The 20,162-nt window shown below is 40.5% G+C and overlaps 1 protein-coding gene across 3 annotated transcripts in view; it reads right to left on the bottom strand.

The window, feature by feature from the left end:
• Nucleotides 1-15,907: 15,907 nt before the first annotated feature.
• NNT (nicotinamide nucleotide transhydrogenase) overlaps nt 15,908-20,162 on the bottom strand; it is an 82,464-nt gene continuing 78,209 nt past the window's right edge. For all 3 annotated transcript variants that reach the window (XM_045571119.1, XM_036409750.2, XM_036409748.2), the window contains exons 21-22: nt 18,871-18,986; nt 15,908-16,874 (exon numbers count right to left, since the gene is read on the bottom strand). In XM_045571119.1, coding sequence (XP_045427075.1) covers nt 16,725-16,874; nt 18,871-18,986 — 266 coding nt within the window. In that variant the 3' untranslated portion in view covers nt 15,908-16,724. The remainder of the gene's footprint in view (nt 16,875-18,870; nt 18,987-20,162) is intronic.

Raw genomic sequence — 20,162 nt, 5'->3', positions numbered from 1 at the left:
TTGTTCTAAGACAAAATGAGATTTGTTGAATGCAAGCAATGTGGATGAGGTTAAAAACAATATGTACTTGAAGTTCTGTTATTGTTTTGAAGTTTTAGAAATTGAGAATTAGCTTGCTTACTTTATCCCACCCCCATTGGCCTTTCCACTACCAGTGATGTGGGTGCACAGGAAGCATTGCATTCATTTTTTTAAAATATGTTTTTATTGATTTTTAGAGTGGAAAGGAGGAGAAAATCATCAATCAGCTGCCTCTTGCGTGTTCCCTACTGGGGAACAAGCCCACAACCTAAGCATGTGCTCTGACCAGAATTCGAATTGGTGACCATTTGGTGCACTGCACAAGGCCACAGAGAGCATTTTAAATGGCACATTTCACTGTATCAATATTTAGAGTGTGTTTTTTACTTTGCTTTTCTGTATCTGTCCAAACTCTGCTTTCTCTCTCCTCCTTTTCATTTATCACACTAAATTTTTTAAATATATTCGCCTAATCATTGATCAAAGGCAACCTCTTCCCTCAGGAAGCGCACAATCCAGTAGACAGAGACTTTAGGGAAATAAAGTATCACAGGTGTTACAACAGAGCACAGTACAGAGTAGAGTTAGTCCACTCTAAGGGTCAGGAAGAATGGCTACCACTTTGTAATTTCTTTGGAGGGCAAGGGGCACATCTTTTTCTACAGCAGGAGCTCTCCTAGTCAACCTCCATTTAACTAACCCGCCAGGCTAACCAGAGCTGTCCATCCCATCCCATGCCCATGGCACGCTGACCACAGAGGCCTAGCAGGCTACTCTAAAACATTGGTGAACTTCTGTCCCCACCAGCTGAGTAGAATGCTTAATGAGAGGCAACTGAATTTTGTTCCCAAATACATACATACATGCCAGTTTAAGTTGCAGTTACACAATATTAATTACATCATTTAAGTAAATACTCTGTCAGTTGATCAAATATAAGTTCAAAAATCGGTCTCAAATTAAATGCAGAAGATTGGAGAGGAATCATAAAAATCTGGAAGGAGTCTGCATCCAGTTTGATTTGAAGATGTTTTTAGATTGATTCTTGCTCTAATTTTTTATTTTTTTAAACTAGAAATCTTAGCTGATACTTATATGCATGTTTTATGCAAGCAAGACAATCCACAGCATCGCCCGAATCTCAAACTTTAAAAGGAAGTGGGGGGAAAAAGATGACAAAAGGATTCATTACCAAGAATAATCTTAAAAAGGCATAGAGGTAGAAGAAGTGTGCCAAAGAAAGCAACAGTACAAAATGAGCTCAAGATTGTGGAAAAATAGAACAATAAACTGGGCTCTTTAAATTGTATTTAGGAAAAATGAGCTCATGAGAGGCCTCTGGAAAGGATTGCCATAATAACAAGAAGCAGAGAGAAGGCTGATTTCCTCAAATCCTATTTTCTTTTCTTCTTCACAGAGTGAACTTGATCTGAAAAAGATAGAAGAGAAGACTTTATAAAGAACCTCTTAACTCCTCCAAATGTGATTTGTACATACAGTTTCCGAGTACAACTCCAAGATGTGCCTTGAGGTGACCAAAGCTGTCAGGCCTTTTTGAGGAAATCTAGACAAGCAGGAGAAATGCTAAAAGAATGATAGTAACCTTCCAAAAAGGGTAAGAAGTATACACTGAGTGGCTAGATTATTATGATCTCTGAATGCATAATAATCTGGCCACTCAATGTATATCCTATATAATAAAAGGCTAATATGCAAATTGTCCCCTCAACCAGGAATTCGACCAGCAGGCAGGCCAGCCAACCACCCATGCCAGGCTGGCTGGGCCCCACCCATGCACGAATTCATGCACCGGTTGATATATATATATATATTCTAATACATATATATATATATATATATATATATATATATATATATATATATATATTGAGTGGCCAGATTATTATGCTTTCAGAGATCATAAATAATCTGGCCACTCAGGGTATTTTGCACACGATGGACTAGAAAATACGCTTACCATCCTCAACCTCATTCTGAACAAACTATTAAAATCACAGGCTACAAACATTTAAAAAGGGAACAGTGTTGGGTGTGAATCATGATTAGTTCATAGGAAACAACTCCTACCAAAACGAACTCATTTGTTTTTGTATGTTTATTAAGTTAGTCAGTTTCCTATTTCTGTGTATGTTTAGAAGACATTTGACAAAGCTTTTAAAGTTACCCTTCTGGACAAAAAGTGAAGAAATTGCAGTTTGTATCTAAATTGGCCTGAATAACAACAGATCAGAGTCAGCCTTGGAAAACAGTGTGTAGTGTGGGCTGTCCAGTTTTGTCCTGAGCCCGAAATAATAAGAACATTTTTTTCCTAGATGAATTTAATAAGGAAATTGATGCCATACTTGCAGGTGACACAAAGTTAGGGCTAGTCAACCCATTTAGATGGCAAACTCAGGATCTGATCTCAAAGGATAGACCATGGGCCCAAATGAGTCAAGATTTAAAAAATAAAGTAAGAAACTCTAGCGTATAAATGGTACAGACATTATCAGCAGTATGTGTGGTGAAAGAGTTGAGGATCTTAAGTCTTTTTTTAATTTTAGGAACAGCGTCAAAGAGGTAATATGCTCGTAGACTGTATTAATTATAGTAGCAGTACCCTAGAGCTGACACATTTTCCATAGTGGCTGGTCAGTGGTATCCAATGTTACGGAGATGCCCAAGAAAGTGAGTTCTGAGATTTACATCTGGAGACACACAGGTCATTGTTGACTTCCAAGAGAGTGATTTCAGCTAAGTAAGTAGGTCAGCATTCAACAACAAAGGCTTTTGAGGAATGTAGAGAGTGTGAGCAAAAATAAACTACCCATTTGAGGCTTTTGATTGGTAAAGGAAAAAAATAGCTTTTAAGTAGAGAAGATAAAGTAATATTGAATGAATGTCAAGTTCTCCTGTTTTAGAAAACTTGGATAATTTCATGTAATTAAGAGCAAAAATTATAATTAAAACTCAAGAGCTGTCTGTGTAGTGTCCTTAGACTATTGTCCAGCTTCAGCTATGCTCGGCCTCTAAAAACAATTTTTATATTATTTCTACATTTATTATAAAAATAAGCATACCAGAAAGACTAGCTCTGGAATGATATAGAAGACCTAGACTATAGAGCAAAATTATTGGGCTAGTAAAAAGACTTTGAGAGGGGTTTAAATTATGAGCGATTATAGACAGAAATGACAATTTTCTGCAAAAACTCAATCAACTCTAGAGTAGAGAAGTAACCTCTCCAGGGAACATGGACCAATATTAAACAAAGGAGAAGATCAGACAATGATGAAGAACCCAGATAATAACAAAGAGCAAGATCATACAAATAGAGGCAGGATGGAGATGCTGTCCTCACCAGACTGGACTACTGACTCTGAAACTGGCTAGTAGAAAGGAGTGGCAATTGATACCACAAACATGATGTTTACTGGTGCTGGATTCAGAAACACAAGATTTAGTATTAAAATTAGACTAATTTTTTTAAAATATTTTTTATATATTTTTATTGATTTTAGAGAAGAAGGAAGAGGGGAAAAGATAGAAACATCAATGATGAGACAGAATCATTGATCGGCTGCCTACTGCACACCCTCTATTGGGGATAGAGCTAGCAACCTGGGCACGTGCCCTTGACTGGGAATGGAACCAGTGACCTCTGGTTCGTAGGTTGACACTCAACCACTGAGCCACACTGGCTGGGCCATGATGTGATTTTGTAGTGGAATTATTTGTAGTTTGTTACATGGATATGTATGCTAAGTACAATAAGGTCTACAGCTACGCCATTAAAAAAGAAAGAAAGAAAGAAAAAAGAGAAGAAAAGGAAAACTCCAGAGCAGCCCGCACTGGAAAATGAGTAGCTCATCCTAGAGTGAAGCACATGAGTCTTCTCATGGCACCTCCCCAATATGACAAATTCTGTATTTCTAAAAGGTGAAGAAATCTCTTGGAAAAACTGACTCTGCCAAACACATGCATGAAGTTAAGCAAATGTCAAATTGGTACATTAAGCTGTGCTTCTTTGCTTCTTTGTTTAGCAACCAAAGCGTTCACAAATTACAAGTAGTTCCCAGCTTACCAAGCAGTTGTTTTCTAAAAGTTCGTTGGCAAATCAACCCGGTGACAGCATCGTGTTGTGGTTCAGAGTGGAGCCAGGCCGCCCAGGTTCAAATCCGGACCCCACCACCTACTTAATTTACTGGACTCCAGCTTCCACCGCTACAGAATGGGACACCTACCCAAAGCATTGTTTTGTTGGGATTAATGACATTGAAAGTTCTTAGACTCTGGCCTGGTGTCTAGTGAGTACTCTAGCTTGTTGGCTGTTGTTATCATTAGCACATGTACAGGCACTCAGGAACTAGTTCCTACAGCGGGGGGGTCAAAGGGACCACAGTTAAGGAGAAGGTTGGAAGAGAAATGTGTCCCCAGGGGGTTGGTAAAATGTCTGTACCTCTCCACATGCATAAGAGGAGACTCCTCTCTAGGTTACTTTTCCCAGCGTGTTTAGCAAAACACATTTACATTCCAAAGAGCATGTTAATCAAAAATAAATAAACAAATGTAAATGCTTAATTAAATTTAGAAGTTCAGTAATCAGATGGCAATGAGGTATGTTGTCTGTTATATCCTTTCCTCTTGGAGAAACCGGTTTGGCTCAGTGGATAGAGCGTCGGCCTGCAGACTGAAAGGTCCCGGGTTCGATTCTAGTCAAGGGCATGTACCTGGGTTGCAGGCGCGTCACCAGTAGGGGGTGTGCAAAAGGCAGCTGATCTATGGTTCTCTCTCATCGATGTTTCTAACTCTCTGTCCCTCTCCTTTCCTCTCTGTAAAAAATCAACAAAATATATAATAAATAAATAAAATACTGCCCTAGCCAGTTGTGTTCAGTGGGTAGAGCATCGGCCTGCAGACCTAAAGGTTCCGAGTTCGATTCCAGTCAAGGGCATATACCTTGATTGCAGACTCCTCCTTGACCAGGGCTGGGGTTAGGGTGTGTGCAGGAGGCAACGAATTGATGTGTTTTCTCACACTGATATTTCTCTCTGTCTTTCCCTCTCTCTTCCCCTCTCCCTAAACATCAATGGAAAAAATATACTCGGGTGAAGATTACAAAAAAAAAAGAGAGAAATACTGTTGAATATTAACTCAGTGTTTTCTAAACTTTTGTGATCATCATATCCAACTTCCTCTTACCTGCGATTAGCGCCACACTGTGGGAGGCGCGCCTGTGGGTCAGTTGCTTCCCAGATATTCTCAATTAAAGAATGAGCGGCAGTTATGCCTAAGGAAATAAACGTGGAGGCTTTAACTCAAAAGCCTCAGAGAATTGTGAAAATGCGACCCATAATTTGAATATTGCTTAAATCATGATTGCTATTCTTGCTCAACCCATCCAAAGTCAGAACAGCAGTGTTAAAACAAAACATGAAACTCCAACATTTCCTTCTCTCTGCTCATTGTAGTGAGTCCACTCTATATAATTTTTCTGTTTCATTTTATGGACTTTAATGAAGATAAATCTGAGAACTCTAAAGTGCATTGACGCATTATAATTCTTCCTTAATAAATTCAGAATTGTTTCATTTTAAAAGAAAGGGAAGCTTTTAACTATAATTGCATGGAAAAACAGGTAATATTAATGACAGCTCAGTGAAGTTTTTACAATGCATTCTAGTACTTACGCTAGCTAGCTCTTACTAGATTTCTTGCTTCTGGTAATTTTTTTTTTTTTTATCTATGGGTGAGAATTAAAACGAATCAGATGTAGCAAGGGGGCACACATTGCTCCAATAAGTCTTAGTTTCAACACAACTCTCTTAGCTTTAATTTCCCCTTTTGAAACATCTCATAGATGTTTTAGAATACCATGTGCCTGTTTTCCTGCCCATGATGGTAATAAAACAATAAGCCTAGGCACAACAATTTCTAACATAAGAAGAGAGAATTTAATTGCTCAGAATCTCAATTCATTCATTTAACAAATACCTGTTGCATGCATTCCATGTGCTAGAATATATACTATTTGAAATACTACGGCAAACAAAAATAGATAAGATCTCTAGCCCCTTGAAGCATCTAATCCCAGAGGGTGTATATATCTGTATGTGTGTATATATATATATAATATAATTACATATAAAAATATTTAAGTGAAATTGCTCTGAAGAAGAGATATTTGGTTCTATGAACACCTATAATAGAAAAAAATTGACTTCAAGAGGGGGACCCAGGACACCTCCCTAAGAACATTAATGGAATCAGGGACTGAAAGAAGAACAGTCGTTAAATGGGTGACAAAAGAGGGGGAAAGCCTAGCAGGCAGAAGCCCACAAGTGGGCAAGACCCTGGCAAGCAAGGGCCTGGTGCCCATCCCTCTCAGTTAGCCATTTCCTGGGAAAGGAAACTGACAAGCTGACCCTGACTCAGTGGGGAGTGACAAAAAATAATGCCATGTGTCCAGAGGTAGTTGCACTTTCATTCTTGAAGGCGGAGAATCTTAGCTTGATAGTGGGAGGGGGTGGGTGTATTATAATTTAAATAATGTTGAGGCTTTAAGGTACTAGCACATGCTGATAAGGAAACTATTCTTGAGTAAGCAGGGCTCAAAACTAACACTGCCTGGAAGAATGACCTTCTTGGCTCCAATGGGTAAAGAGGAAGTGGAGACAATGGAAAGAAGGAAGAAGGAGTCTAAGAGGTGGAAGTAAATTAATGCATAGATTAAAAAAAAAAAAGATAAAACCAAGTTTGTGATTAATGCTCTGTCATAGCTAGTTTCAGACTTCCTCTACTGTGTAACAAACGGCCCCTGAACAACAATTTACTTCTCAGATCTGGTAGTCAGGATTCCAGCAAAGCTCAGCAGAGTCCTCCTGCCCATGGAGGCAGCTGCCTTTAGCTGGGAAGTCCAAGACAGACTGGAATCCTACCAGACTCTCCAGGTTGCCTCTTGCAGTTGGGTCCAAGCTGTGTTATACAATGGTAACAGGCTCCCAAGAGGAAATTTTCCAAAAGACCCTGCCCCAATGCTCAGCACTAATCAAGCCTCAGGCTGCATGTCACTTGCTAATGCCCCACTGGCCAGCACAAGTCACAAGCCCAGGGTTAAAGAAGGGCTGATTCACAGATGCAAGAAAAAGAATTCCAAAATGGTGCCTTTTTCCGCATGTGTACAACTATTATTGCCAAAGCATCATTAAAAAGCTTTCACCTTGCTGAAACTGGTTTGGCTCAGTGGATAGAACCCCGGCCTGTGGACTGAAAAGCCCCAGGTTCGATTCCGGTCAAGGGCATGTACCTTGGTTGCGGGCACATCCCCAGCTGATCAATGATTCTCTCTCATCAATGTTTCTAACTCTCTATCCCTCTCTCTTCCTCTCTGTAGAAAATCAATAAAATATATTAAAAAAAAAAAAAAAAACCTTTAGCATTCTCCTTCTATCATATCTGCAAACATTTTCCACCCACACACCCTCCCTGCTACAAAGAAGACAAATCTTACAGGATATTTAAGTCCTTTGTGGCATTAAACTCTGCTCTTTAGAAAAAAGAAAAAAAAAACAATCATTTATATGGGAGAATCACCAGATCAATTTATCACTGGATTCATTTGTAAAAGGGGGTGAAATGGGAGTCACCCAATCTGGCCATCTGGGAGGAGAAATGGTTGAAGTTATTGAATACGATGTTTAATCGCCTGTGATTTCAATGATTCATGCCATCCCAGTTCCTTATCACAAATGGGCTGTGCTGGAATTCATGACGTGTCATCGGGGAACTGGGCCAGCTAAGGTTCCATCCAGGAGGCGGAACTGCTGTGAGTGAAAGGGGAAAAGCGATTGGCTAGGGATCGGCTTCACGGGAGTGCTAGTGCCGGGGAAGAAGGCTCCGGGCTCCACCGTGTGCAGGGACTAGGCCAGCAGGACTGACCCCTCAACAAGCACCTATTATGCTAAACTCTACCTTATTGCCCACGTCCTCCCTTGCAATCAATTCAATTTCATGCTCAGGTAATGGCATGGAAATAGAAAAATCATGGCAGTTAGAAACATATTTATCTTCTTTGTTCTATTTTAGCTCGCCTTCCTTGATTTCTGTGGAGGGAGAAAAAAAAATATTACTCCAGAGGAGCAAAAAGCTTACGCATAAAATAGGAACCATGACATTTTTTTAAATGACCAAGCACTTGTAATTTAGAAAGAAATATAATTAATTGGCAGAAAATATGGTTCTTGTTGTTCCATCTGCCACAGGGTAATTAGGGGAAGATTGTAATATTTGTTTGTGCTTCAAATTCTCCAGTGAAAAGTACAATTAATAACATATACAGAAATTAGTATTTTTTAATGTATATTGCATTAGTACAAAAAAAATTAGATGGGCTAGGAACACTAACTTGTGAGCTTAAAAAGACAATAATTATCAAAAGAGCTGAGCTTAGACTTTTTTTTGTCTTTGTTTCAGATGTGCTCCAACTATGAATGAATGGTTCTTTTCAACTTCAGGCTATAGATTTAATAACAAAGCACTGCTGATAAACTAGTAGAAATTGGACATTAGAGCATTTTATTATTCCTCACAGAGCAAGGGGCAAGGATGGGGGGAATCCCTTCCCAAAACAACTCAATGACTCGCTAAATTTTTAAAAATACAGATATCTGAAGCAATTCATTTAGTCTCAGGAGAATAAATGGCTCTTTCAAATGCTTTGACTGAAAGCATTTGGCTCAATTCCCTTTAAAGTTATTTAAATGATAGGGTACCTACTACTTTCTTTGTGGAAATAACATTAATATTCTATTCTCACATAAAAATCTTTAAAAAGTTTCATCCTAGAACAAAAAGATAGATACAGAGGCAGTAAAGCATCGAACAGACTGTCAAATTACAGCGGGAAGGCTGGGGAGTGCTGGGAAGAGGGGGAAAGAGATCAACCGAAGGACTTGTATACATGCATATAAGCACAACCAATGGACACAAGACACTGGGGGGATGGGATGAGGGCATGTGACAGGGGACAGGGGAGGCTGGGGGAAGGTCAACGAGGAAAAAAAGGAGATGTATGTACTATTATATGTAATACTTTAAACAATAAAATAAAAATTTTAAAATAATAATAAAAACAAAAAAATAAAAAGTTTCATCCTAAGTATAGATAGTGGTAATGGGATGTTTTATATAGTGAGACTGCCATATCCTCTACTTTATTGCTCTAAACATCCTGTAACATCTTTCTTCCATTAAGGCCAAAGAAGAATATGAGATAGTAACCAAGACTAGATAAGGCAACATACATCTCAGAGGATGCCAGCCTGGACAGGTGAAGACCAAGCACAAGCATCAATCACTCCACTCACCCTTTGATGTTGTATAATCCACTTTGCCTCTGAATAAAGATGTGTCCCCAGGAGCAGGATGAGGAGAATAAAACACCCTGAATGAAGGTCAAATTTCCATCACCCAATAAATGGGCAGAAGACCTAAACAGACTCTTCTCCAAAGTAGACATTCTAGTACAAATGGCCAAGAGACATATGAAAAAATGCTCAATGTCACTAATCATCAGAGAGATGCAAATTAAAGTGACAATGAGGTATCACCTCACACCTGTCAGAATTAATACCATTAACAAATCAACAAACAAGTGCTGGGGAAGATGTGGAGATAAGGGAACCCTAGTACACTGCTGGTGGGAATGCAGACTGGTATAGCCACTGTATAAAACAGTATGGAGTCTTCTCAAAAAATAAAAAATGGGCCAGGACTGGTTTGGCTCAATGGATAGAGCGTCGGCTTGGGGACTGAAGAGTCCCGGGTTCGATTCCGGTCAAGGGCATGTGCCTTGGTTGCGGGCATATCCCCAGTAGGGGGTGTGCAGGAGGCAGCTGATCAATGACTCTCTCTCATTGATGTTTCTAACTCTATCTCTCTTCCTTCTTCTCTGTACAAAATCAATAAAATATATTTAAAAAATAAAAATAAAAATAAAAAATGGAACTGCCATTTGACCCAGTGATCCCACTTCTGGAATATATCTCAAGAAACTGGAAACAACAATCAGAAAGGACATATGCACCCCTATGTTCATAGCACTGTAATTTTATACCTTACATTTGGAAATAGTCCAAGTGCCCATCAATAGATGAGTGGATAAAATAAGTTGTGGGACATTTACACAATGGGGCACTATGCAGCAGTAAAAAGAAGGATCCCTTACCCTTTGAGACAGCACAGAGGGACCTGAAGAGTATCTATCACGTTAAATGAAATAAGTCAGTTAGAGAAAGACAAGCATCACATGATCTCACTTATATTTGGAACCTAATGAATAAAACAAACTGATTAATAAATAGATCCAAAGACATAGAAGCATAGAACAGACTGCAGAAACTCAGAGGGAGGGAGTTGGGGGTTGGGGAGAGATTAACCAAAAAGCTTATATGCATATAGACATAACCCATGGGCACAGACAATAGTGGAATGAAGGCCTTGGTGGGGATGAGATTGGGAAGGAGGGTCAATAGGAAAAAAGGGGAACGTCTATAATATTTTAAACAATAGAGATAAATTTTTAAAAGGAGAAATATATATATGTGAAAAGTGTATATATGTGTGTGTGTGTATATATATATATATATATATATATACACACACACACATATATATAAATATACACACACACGTATTTGTGTGTGTGTGTGTGTGTATTTTTTTTTTTTTCAAATAGTTTGGTATAATATGGCTCTTCCCTTCCATGAGTGGCATCCTTTCCTTCCCTATTTTTAACAGACGTCAACAAAGTGGAAAGTGGACCTTGCTAGCAGCCAGATCGAAGTTTGTCACACTCTGCTGTTTTTCATTGATGTGTGGACAGGAATTTGTTTAGCACAAGATTCGTACTCATTAACTAGTAGCTACTGTTACTATTCCCCACCCATTGAGCTACTAACATGAACAGGGGCAGTCTATCTTTAATTTTTTGAAAGCTAAGGTAAACTTTCAGTTAATGGTGAGAACTGCCTACACGAGGTCAATGTGGAACACACATAATAATGCACTCCCCTTTCCCCACCTTGTATGTTATCAGAAGGGAGATATACACTGTAGAAATTTGTAACCAACAGTGATTCATGATGTGGAAGCCAGCAGCACCTTCAGGATGATGCCATCATCCAACTACTCATCGTGGGCTCATCTCTAGAATCCATGCTTTGGGGCTGCCTATAGAGTGTTCTGGTAAGATGCATTACAGCAAAGACCAAAACCCGTGCAGGCACTCTGAACTTCTTACACGTACAGCATCCTCATAGGGTATTCTGTTACAGCCTCTTAGCGTTCTATTGGTCTCATTTACAATGATGACTCTAATCGCTATAAGACCATGCTTCCAAGTTACTGCATTTATACCCAACACCAATGAAGCAGTTCTCCCCAATCACGGTGGACCTGAAGGGTGTCTAGATGTGTGACATGCCCATTTATATTTCAATGGGACAAAACCACAGAGCTAGCTAGCTAGCTACCTACCGTTTGCAAGAACAAAATGTTCCATGAAACGAAAGCTTTCAAAAGCCTTTTCCAGGAGTAATTTCTGACACATAGTATTCCAGTAAACTCGAAGAGTGTGGTAGTCCCCACTAATCCAAGAGAAATATGTCCCAAGACCCTCAGTAGATGCCTAAAACCATGTATGTTATCAAACCTTATGTAGATTGTTTTGTCCTATACGTGCATACCTTTTCACTCAAAAGGACTTTTCACCTTCTCTTTGAAATATCTGAATTGCCAGCATCACCACTCTTGGGCTCTGGGGCCATTCTTAAGTAAAATAAGAGTTCCTTGAACACAATGTCAATCTGATAACCACAAGTCACAATGTGTACAGAGTGGACATGCTAAGACAAAGGGATGATTTGCATGGGGGGGGGGGGGGCAGAGTGGGACCCTTGAGAATTCATCCTGCTACTCAGAACAGCACACAATTTAAAATTGATCAACTGTTTATTTCTGGAATTTTCCATTCAATATTTTCAGACCACAATTGGTTGCAAATAACTAACTCCATGGAAAACAAAACTGCAGATAAGGGGGGATGACTGTAATGATAAAAGGTTCTAAAGATAAAACCGTGACATGGTTCCATGCCGTGGGGAGAAAATCAGCTCCCTCCTGACAAAATAAAAGGGGGTGATTTAGTCACGCTTTCTCCCAGGTCTCTGGAGTTTTAGGTGTGGCTGCTCACACTCCTTGGTGAGGCTGCTACCTGTGTGTGTGGCCAGGGACCAGAATCACAGGGTCTGAAGGGAATTCACGGGGCACAAGACCTGCTGTGCTGGTGTGAGTGCCTGCTCTTGTGGGAGGTGCACTCCCTCCCTGGGACAAAGAAGGGGAAACAAGGCTGGCTGAGAGCCACTCATTGGCTTCGGGAAAGCAGTTCCTGAAAAGGGCTGGTTTATAAAGAAGTTCCCTGGCGCCAGGACCGGTTTGGCTCAGTGGATAGAGCGTCGGTCTGCGGACTGAAAGGTCCCGGGTTCGATTCCAGGCAAGGGCATGGGGGTGTGCAAGAGGCAGCTGGTCGATGATTCTCTCTCATCGATGTTTCTAACTCTCTATCCCTTTCTCTTCCTCTCTGTAAATAAATCAATAAAATATGTTATATAAAAAAAAAAAAAAAAAAGTTCCCTGGCTAACTCTAGTTGTCCCCTTCTGGGAGAAGCTTCCCAGTTCTGCTTTTCCAACAGTAAACCAAGAAAAAGGAAGACGAGAACAATGGCCTATTTCATGGCTACATGGTCCCTTCCCATGGATCATTGCAATTGCCTACACCACATCCCAGTGCTGCAGTGTGGTCTTCGTCTCCCCGAACCCAACAGGAAAGGGGAAGAAAAGGGTGGGTCTTCATGTGCCACCTTTACAACAGGAGGGCTAGGAGCACCTCGGACCCCTTTCTCTGATCTCTCATTTCCCTTTCACTTACCTCCACGGTGGGGGTCAGGAACTAGTCACCATCATCCCATGTCACCCACGTACGCCAAATCCACAGCCCTCCTCAGTTCTCAAAGCCCAAGGCAACCACTTCTGCTCTACACCAGCCTATTGCCACATGCACACTTGCCCCTGAACTCGGGCGCCTTGGGTGGCTGCATCCCTTTGCCCTTTCCATGCCTGTCCCTCCGTGTCTTCGCTATTCACGATGACCCGAGCAATGCCGCCCACGGACCTGACTCCCTGAAGGTCTGGCTTGTGTCTGTGGGTGAATGTGAACTGTCCAGCAACAAGCCAGACTCCGCATTCTCCCGGCAACCTTTCCATTGGTTTTATTCTTCACAAGTAGGCTTCGGAAAGAACTGGAAAGCAAAGTTCAAGATTGCGATCTTTGGCAAGAATATGAAGTGCAAGTATTTTATACAGAACAAGGCTTTGACATCAACATGACAGAGATGTAGTATCTCCCCATTAGTTAGGGCCCAAGCTTTTCAAGTTCTCCATAATCACAAACTGGTCTTTCTCTACCTATCCAATATGATTTTCTACTCTGACCTAACTTTTTTCCTCCCACTATCTTAGTCATTATATGTAAGGGTTTCGCATATCTAATCATTGTCTCATCACCTACATCATTCTTTTACCAGCATCCAAAAGATTTCCATCCAGAATTACAGTATACACCATGTTAAATATCCATAACCATTTAAGTACAGGAAAAAAAAACAGTTCAATTCCTTAGCCCAATATGTAACTTCTAAGAAATAAGAGTTTAAGAACAGCTATCTTGAGTGCTTTGAAATTCAAACGTTACCATTTCTGCTGCTTTACTAAACAAACACTTTAAAAGTTTCACTTACAAAAGTATTCTTTTCTCTTTGTTAATTAACTTAATTCTTCTTTCTTTTGAGAATCTAAAGAGCAGCTGGATTATGCAAGTTGCTGCCACTGGAGTGAAGAGTTTGGGGTTGTTGTTTTTACCATTCTGACCCAATAGCATTTGTTGGCAAAGACTCTCCAAAACTGGCAAGAGCTATAAATTAGATATTTGAACTATTCTCCCTAGTTGCACGACAGAGCTCTCCAACTTTCCAGTCCTAAAACGCTTTCATTCGCAAGACTCATGTCTTCAGGGACTAGAAAATGTGCCTCTAAGTCAGATGAACACATGGGTTATGAGTTATTAATTATACAGAAAAGTCTATGGGATCACATAAATTGAACTAAACCCTAAAACTGACTGGTGCATAATACTTCCCATATTTGCTTTGGATGAGACCACAGCAAAATCTAAAAGTCAGGGTGGTCATGACTCAGATAGAATCCACAAGGCCAAGGCCCACTTTCCACATCCATTACCACAAATTTAACTCTATCCCCTGACTCGGTGAAGGCCTGAGCACCCCCTGCAAGAAGAGATTATTCCTCTTTCTTAGTCCTTTCTATTCTAATCCCGAGAGAAAGAAAAAAAAGAGTTACAGCATAAGATTTATATACCGGAAAATGTCCAAAGTGACATAAATAGGTAAATAGATAGAAACATGTATAATGCATAAATACTTATACTTTACTTACATATGCTCTTTCCTTAAATAAGTAACTCAAACACAAATTCTCAATTTAAGACAAACAAGAAAAAATAAAGGACAAGTCAGCAATAGCACTTCACTGCCTAAGTGAAATTCCTATTTTTTGATACCAGACTACAGGGTACAATGGAATAAAAAAAAATGTATTTATATCTAAAAGATATAGCGAACAATACAAGAATAAAATTAAGTCATTTATTCTCAGTTGTATGACTAATCAGAAAAGGAAGGATGATAAATTGGATGGGTAAAAATTATCTTTGTTGATTTAAGACTTCACTGTAATTAATAATCTAAGACCACCAACCTTTGGTTTTAAGAAATTATGTTTCAAAAAAACTTCAATATCCTATCCAAAAAGTAAAATAAAACCAACTACATCATAAATTTTCAATTCAATTAACACAAATGAATGAAAAGGATTACTATCAAAGATTGAGATCACCCTAAATTTTAAAAGTATTTACTATAAATGATGAAAATAAATTTAAAAATCTAAGCATAATTATTTTTTATTTAAACTGAATGCAGGAATTTCTCCAAGAAAAAATTTCAAGTCACTGCTTTCCAGGTCTATCTACAACTAGAAAAGGAAAAGGTCATACAGATACCATCTATTTGCTTCTAATAGGACTTTAATTATATAATTCATTCTTGGGGTTCTTTATAACCTGAGTCGCATTAACAAATTGCATTTATCCCTCAAAAATTAAAAGGGATCTTTTAATCTTTTCTGCTTTAAAGCACACATACACACACACACACACACACACACACACACACACACACGATCTTAATTGCAAGCACAGCAAAACAGAAATTGATTACCAAACTAACAAATATTGTGAGTTGTAAACTCAGTAAACATGAGCATCACAGTAAAAAAATTTCACATCAGTTACTTATTTTTCTGGTTTAGAAATCGTTTTTAGGTGTTAATAATTATTTCAAGGAACTCATCACACATTCGTCCTCTATAGAGCTCTTGGCAGTGTAGCAACATCACAAAAGAAATATACACTTTTACTGCAAAAAGACATGGTCTTGACTAGTGCTTAAACAAAGCACTAGTAACTAAAGGGGGAAAAAGTGTGCTGCCATTTCTCCCAAATGTGATCAGTTACATAAGACCTCAAAACACACTCTGATTTGTGAGTGGGGGGGGGGGGGGGAAGTATTTCTTTCGGACCTTAAGACAGATTAATTTCATCTACTTTATAGTAGCAAGTCTTCCCGGATATTACTAACAAGCAAAGCTATTCAATGTTAGCATTTTGTCGCCAGAGACAATTGCTACATCAATGTGCAAACATAATGAACTCATTTTATTAGGCAAATAGTTGAATTCCATTCAAGTGCACTTAGTACAGTACTACACATTATAAATTGATTGAAATTAAAGAGATCTCCGATTAGAAATGGGGTTTTAAAAAATACAACTAATACTGATTTCACATTATGTTTCATTGGTGTCCTAATGAAACAGACAAAGCAAATGGCTTAACTGTTTCCAGCATCTCTGGAAGGTTACCTAGTCCTTGAACGTATTAAAGTAGAAGTGAGAAAATACACCCCTGAAATCGACAATTGAAAGTACAGTTTGAAAAACCAAACCCAATTTGATACGGTTGGTTCAGGTGATAGTTAAAGGTCAGAGGTCAGCTCCGGAGTTGATGCAAGTTTCAAATTAGTCACATTTGTTGGAAAAACCATCGACCCAGGTGCCTGTAATGTTTATACTGCATCAGATTTTTCAGATCTGTGTTTGGTTAAGTCCCAAATCCTAGACTTAATGTCTTAAAACATTACTGGCTACCGAGCAGGAATTTTAAAAAATCTAAACAGATTACATTGAAAATGAGGCTGTTCTTTCTCCTTTTATAAAATGCTTTTGATTTAGAACACCAAAAAAATATGCACAGAAGGACATGTCGAATTTTTTTCAATCCTTTTTTGAAAATGCTCTTGAAAAATCTCCCTGTGTTTGCTTTGCTTTCTTCTGGGTCTTCCTTTCCGTGCAAGAGCTTTGCTACAGATGTGCACCAGCGGTCTAGAGCGACACTTCCGTTGCCTGTTCCCACACGTTCCCCCGCTGCTAGACAACCGCTTGACCTTTGAGGTTTACTTCTGGTAGGATTCTCGAACTTTCGCCTGCAGTGCATCACAGGTCTTCTTGGCATCGCCTAGCAGCATGGCCGTGTTGGGCTTGTAGAAGATTGGATTGTCCACCGCAGCATAGCCAACGCCCAAGGACCGCTTCATAACAATGACCTGGGGACCGAAGATGAAGGGAGAAAGTGCATGTAACATGTGAGCTGGGTACTAGGCACACAAACATTGCCCTGCCCGCACTCTGAACAGGCATCTGCCTCTCTATCAGTTCTCTAGTTCACAGACTCTTAAAATACACAAGGAGTACTTTTTAAGTATTTTTTTTTCTTCAGAGAGGAAGAGAGAAGGAGAGAGAGATGGAAACATCAATGATGAGAGAATCATTGATCGGCTGCCTCTTGCATGCCCCTATTGGGGATCGAGCCCACAATCTGGGCATATGCCCTGAGCAGGAAACAAACTGGTGACCTCCTGGTTCATAGGTCAACGCTCAACCACTGAGTCACACCAGCCAGGCACAAGGAACATTTTAATGCACATTTACATTGCATTAACTTTAATTTTTTAAATGTGCCATACTTTTATAGCAATGAAAGAAAAGGTCATGTGAACAATCATTTATCTCTGAGTGAGCAGACTGCTACTTTCTTCTTAGTGCTTTTGCCCACAAAGACTATGTGCATCTTTCTATGAGTGGGCTAAAGCGAACAAACACGGTGATTAAGCTTCTATTACAAACTTTAAAATAAAGGTAGCTGAGTGGGAAAATGGTATCAGTCCTGCTCCCTCACTTTAAGGAAAAAATACATCGGAAAGTTCTAACACAGAAGCCCAAAGAGCACCCTAGCTGTCACAAGGAGAGGCTAAGAGCTAATGCTGCGGTGTCTCTGACGCTGATGTGCTACAGACATTTACAATTACGCAGATCACAGCTGGTGCTGTCCTGCTGAGTATCAAGTCAGTTCTCAATGAAAATAAAGCCTTCCCATGGTCTAGGTCCTGCCATCTCTCCAAGAAGGAAAGTAGTACAAATGTGTTCACGCTTCAAGTAGCATTCATACGACAGTGTACTCTGCAAACTCTTTGTTTTGTTTTGTTTTGTTTTGTTTTGTTTTGTTAATCCTCACCCAAGGATATTTTTTCCATTGATTTTTAGGGAGAGTGGAAGGGAAGGGAGTGAAGGAGAAGACAGAGAGAGAGAGAGAGAGAGAGAGAGAGAAACATCAATGTGAGAGAGACACATCAATTGGTTGACTCCCACATGTGCCTGGACTGGGGCAGGGGCCAAAGATTGAACCTGCAACCCAGGTATGTGCCCTTGACCGTGAATTGAACCTATGACCCTTTAGGGCTCAGACCAACGCTCTAACTGCTGAGCCACACTGACAAGGGCTCTGCAAACTCTCCAACATTAATGACCAATGCAATCATTTTTCATACCCCATGACCCAGTGCATGGCTTATCTGCTCACGTACCACAAACACTAAGTTTTGTACTCATGTGTACAGTAAAGAGAAACAAAACGAAAGGGGAAATGTTCGCTCTGTAGCCATGGTTCTAAAAATGCAGATCTGACCTAGGGGTGGTAAAGAACGTGCCCACGGCTGGGCAGAGGACAACGGGCCAGCCCCGAGCTCCCCACGACCTAGCAGCCCGCCCTTCGGGAGCGTGTGCACGTGCAGAGCCTGCTTCCTCATGCCACGCTGCTGTCCGATTTCCAAATCACCTCCCTTCCAGACACCCCATAACGACATGCAAACTCCCTTTCGATAACATTGCATGAAAAAAATGTGCTCATCTTCATATGTGGAGGCGAGGAACTGACTCACTGTCCCGGAGGGAAGCCATCTGCTCCACGGGACTCGACCTGGAACTCGGCCAGACTCATTCCAAAAGCCCTTGTTCAGCTGCGGTTACAGATCCCATTAACGCAGCTGCACAGTCCCCTCTGGTTCTGCCGTGACCGAGGCATCCATCAGATTCCCCGGGGGCCACAGAGCACAGAAGCTGCCTCGGGAGAACCGGGCCTAATCCTCCTCCAACTCCTGGGCCTCCTCAAGCCTTCGTCACTGCTCATCCAGGGACCAAGGAAAGCTCCGTGTGTGCATTCTAAGAGTTTTGATAGCGAGGAGGAAGCACGAGCATGCAACGTACCTGCTTTGACTTCCAGACCTCGAGAACTGGCATGCCTGCAATAATAGAGTTGGGGTCTTCTTGAGCCGCTGAATTGACAGTGTCATTAGCTCCAATTACAAGGACCAAATCGGTGTCTGCATCGTGAAAGAAAAAAAAAAAGAGGAAATATAAAACTCAGGGGAGTCACATGCACTTCTTTCCAGGAAAATGAGACTGATCTGGCTTTATAACAACGAATAATAACAAAAGCTAATATTTGTAAGACCCACACTTGTGCCAGACACCGTACCGAGGACTTTATCAGAGAGGTTCGGTAACTTAGCCAATGTCACACAGCTGAAACGCAACAGGCCTGCATCTAACCTGAGCATCCTGGCTGGAGCTTGCGTTTTATGCTTTCCTTTCCCCTAATGTAACTTTATATAGTTCTTTCATTATCCCGAAGTGACCTTGCCAATTACAATATTTTATAATATCTGTGTTCCATTTTCAATGTCTAAGATGACCACATAAATGCAACTTGATGTCTAAAAGAAAATGGTCTGTGAATCTGTACTATATTAAAGCTGTGTCCATAGTTCCTGGAACTGGCAGGTTTCACACATAATTTAGCAACAGTGAAATCTGAAAAGGAGGCATAAAATTAAAAATGGCCTAAATTCCCTCTTTAAGCATTATAATGTGAACTACCTTAGAACGTTGCCAAAATGCCATGTGAATCTGGACATACACACGGTTTCATTATTTTTCTCTAACAAACAGTTTGTTTGTTTTTTATGTGAACCGTGGACACTTGCCAGAGGGAACTGGTTTAATTTTAACAAGCATGATCTTGGGCCAAATGTCATTAGCATGCAACCCATACCCATGACAGCCACACAGGACAGCATCTTGTCCAGTGAAGTCTAGCACTTGAAAGGCGACAGAAAACTGCCATTCTGATCCTGAGTTGGTACAACTAGAAACCAGTAAACACGCCAGAAATCACACTGAATGTTCAACAGCAATTTGATAAATGAGGAACCTGAGCCTGAGTAACTAGTTCAAGGTCATGAGAAAGAGAGTCAGGGCCTGGATTCCAAAGTGTTCCGAGTCCCCAGGCAATCCACCTCCCTACATCGCCTCCCAGGGCCTGCTCCCTCCCTCAGCTCTCCTCACGGGAGCAGTTACCTGTGCTGCTTACAACCCGGTGAACCAGTCAGCACTGTTTCGTTTATGTCATTGCGACTGCACCCCCACCGGGGGCAGGTTGCCCCCCATTTAACGAGCAGGTCTTCCGTGATCCCCCAGTTTCTGCCCTGGACTGGCAT

Source organism: Pipistrellus kuhlii, unplaced genomic scaffold, assembly GCF_014108245.1.
Source record: "Pipistrellus kuhlii isolate mPipKuh1 unplaced genomic scaffold, mPipKuh1.p scaffold_m20_p_4, whole genome shotgun sequence".
Lineage (NCBI taxonomy): Eukaryota > Metazoa > Chordata > Mammalia > Chiroptera > Vespertilionidae > Pipistrellus > Pipistrellus kuhlii.
The sequence above is the reverse complement of the archived record's forward strand: the minus strand, read 5'-3'. Positions and strand labels throughout refer to the sequence as shown.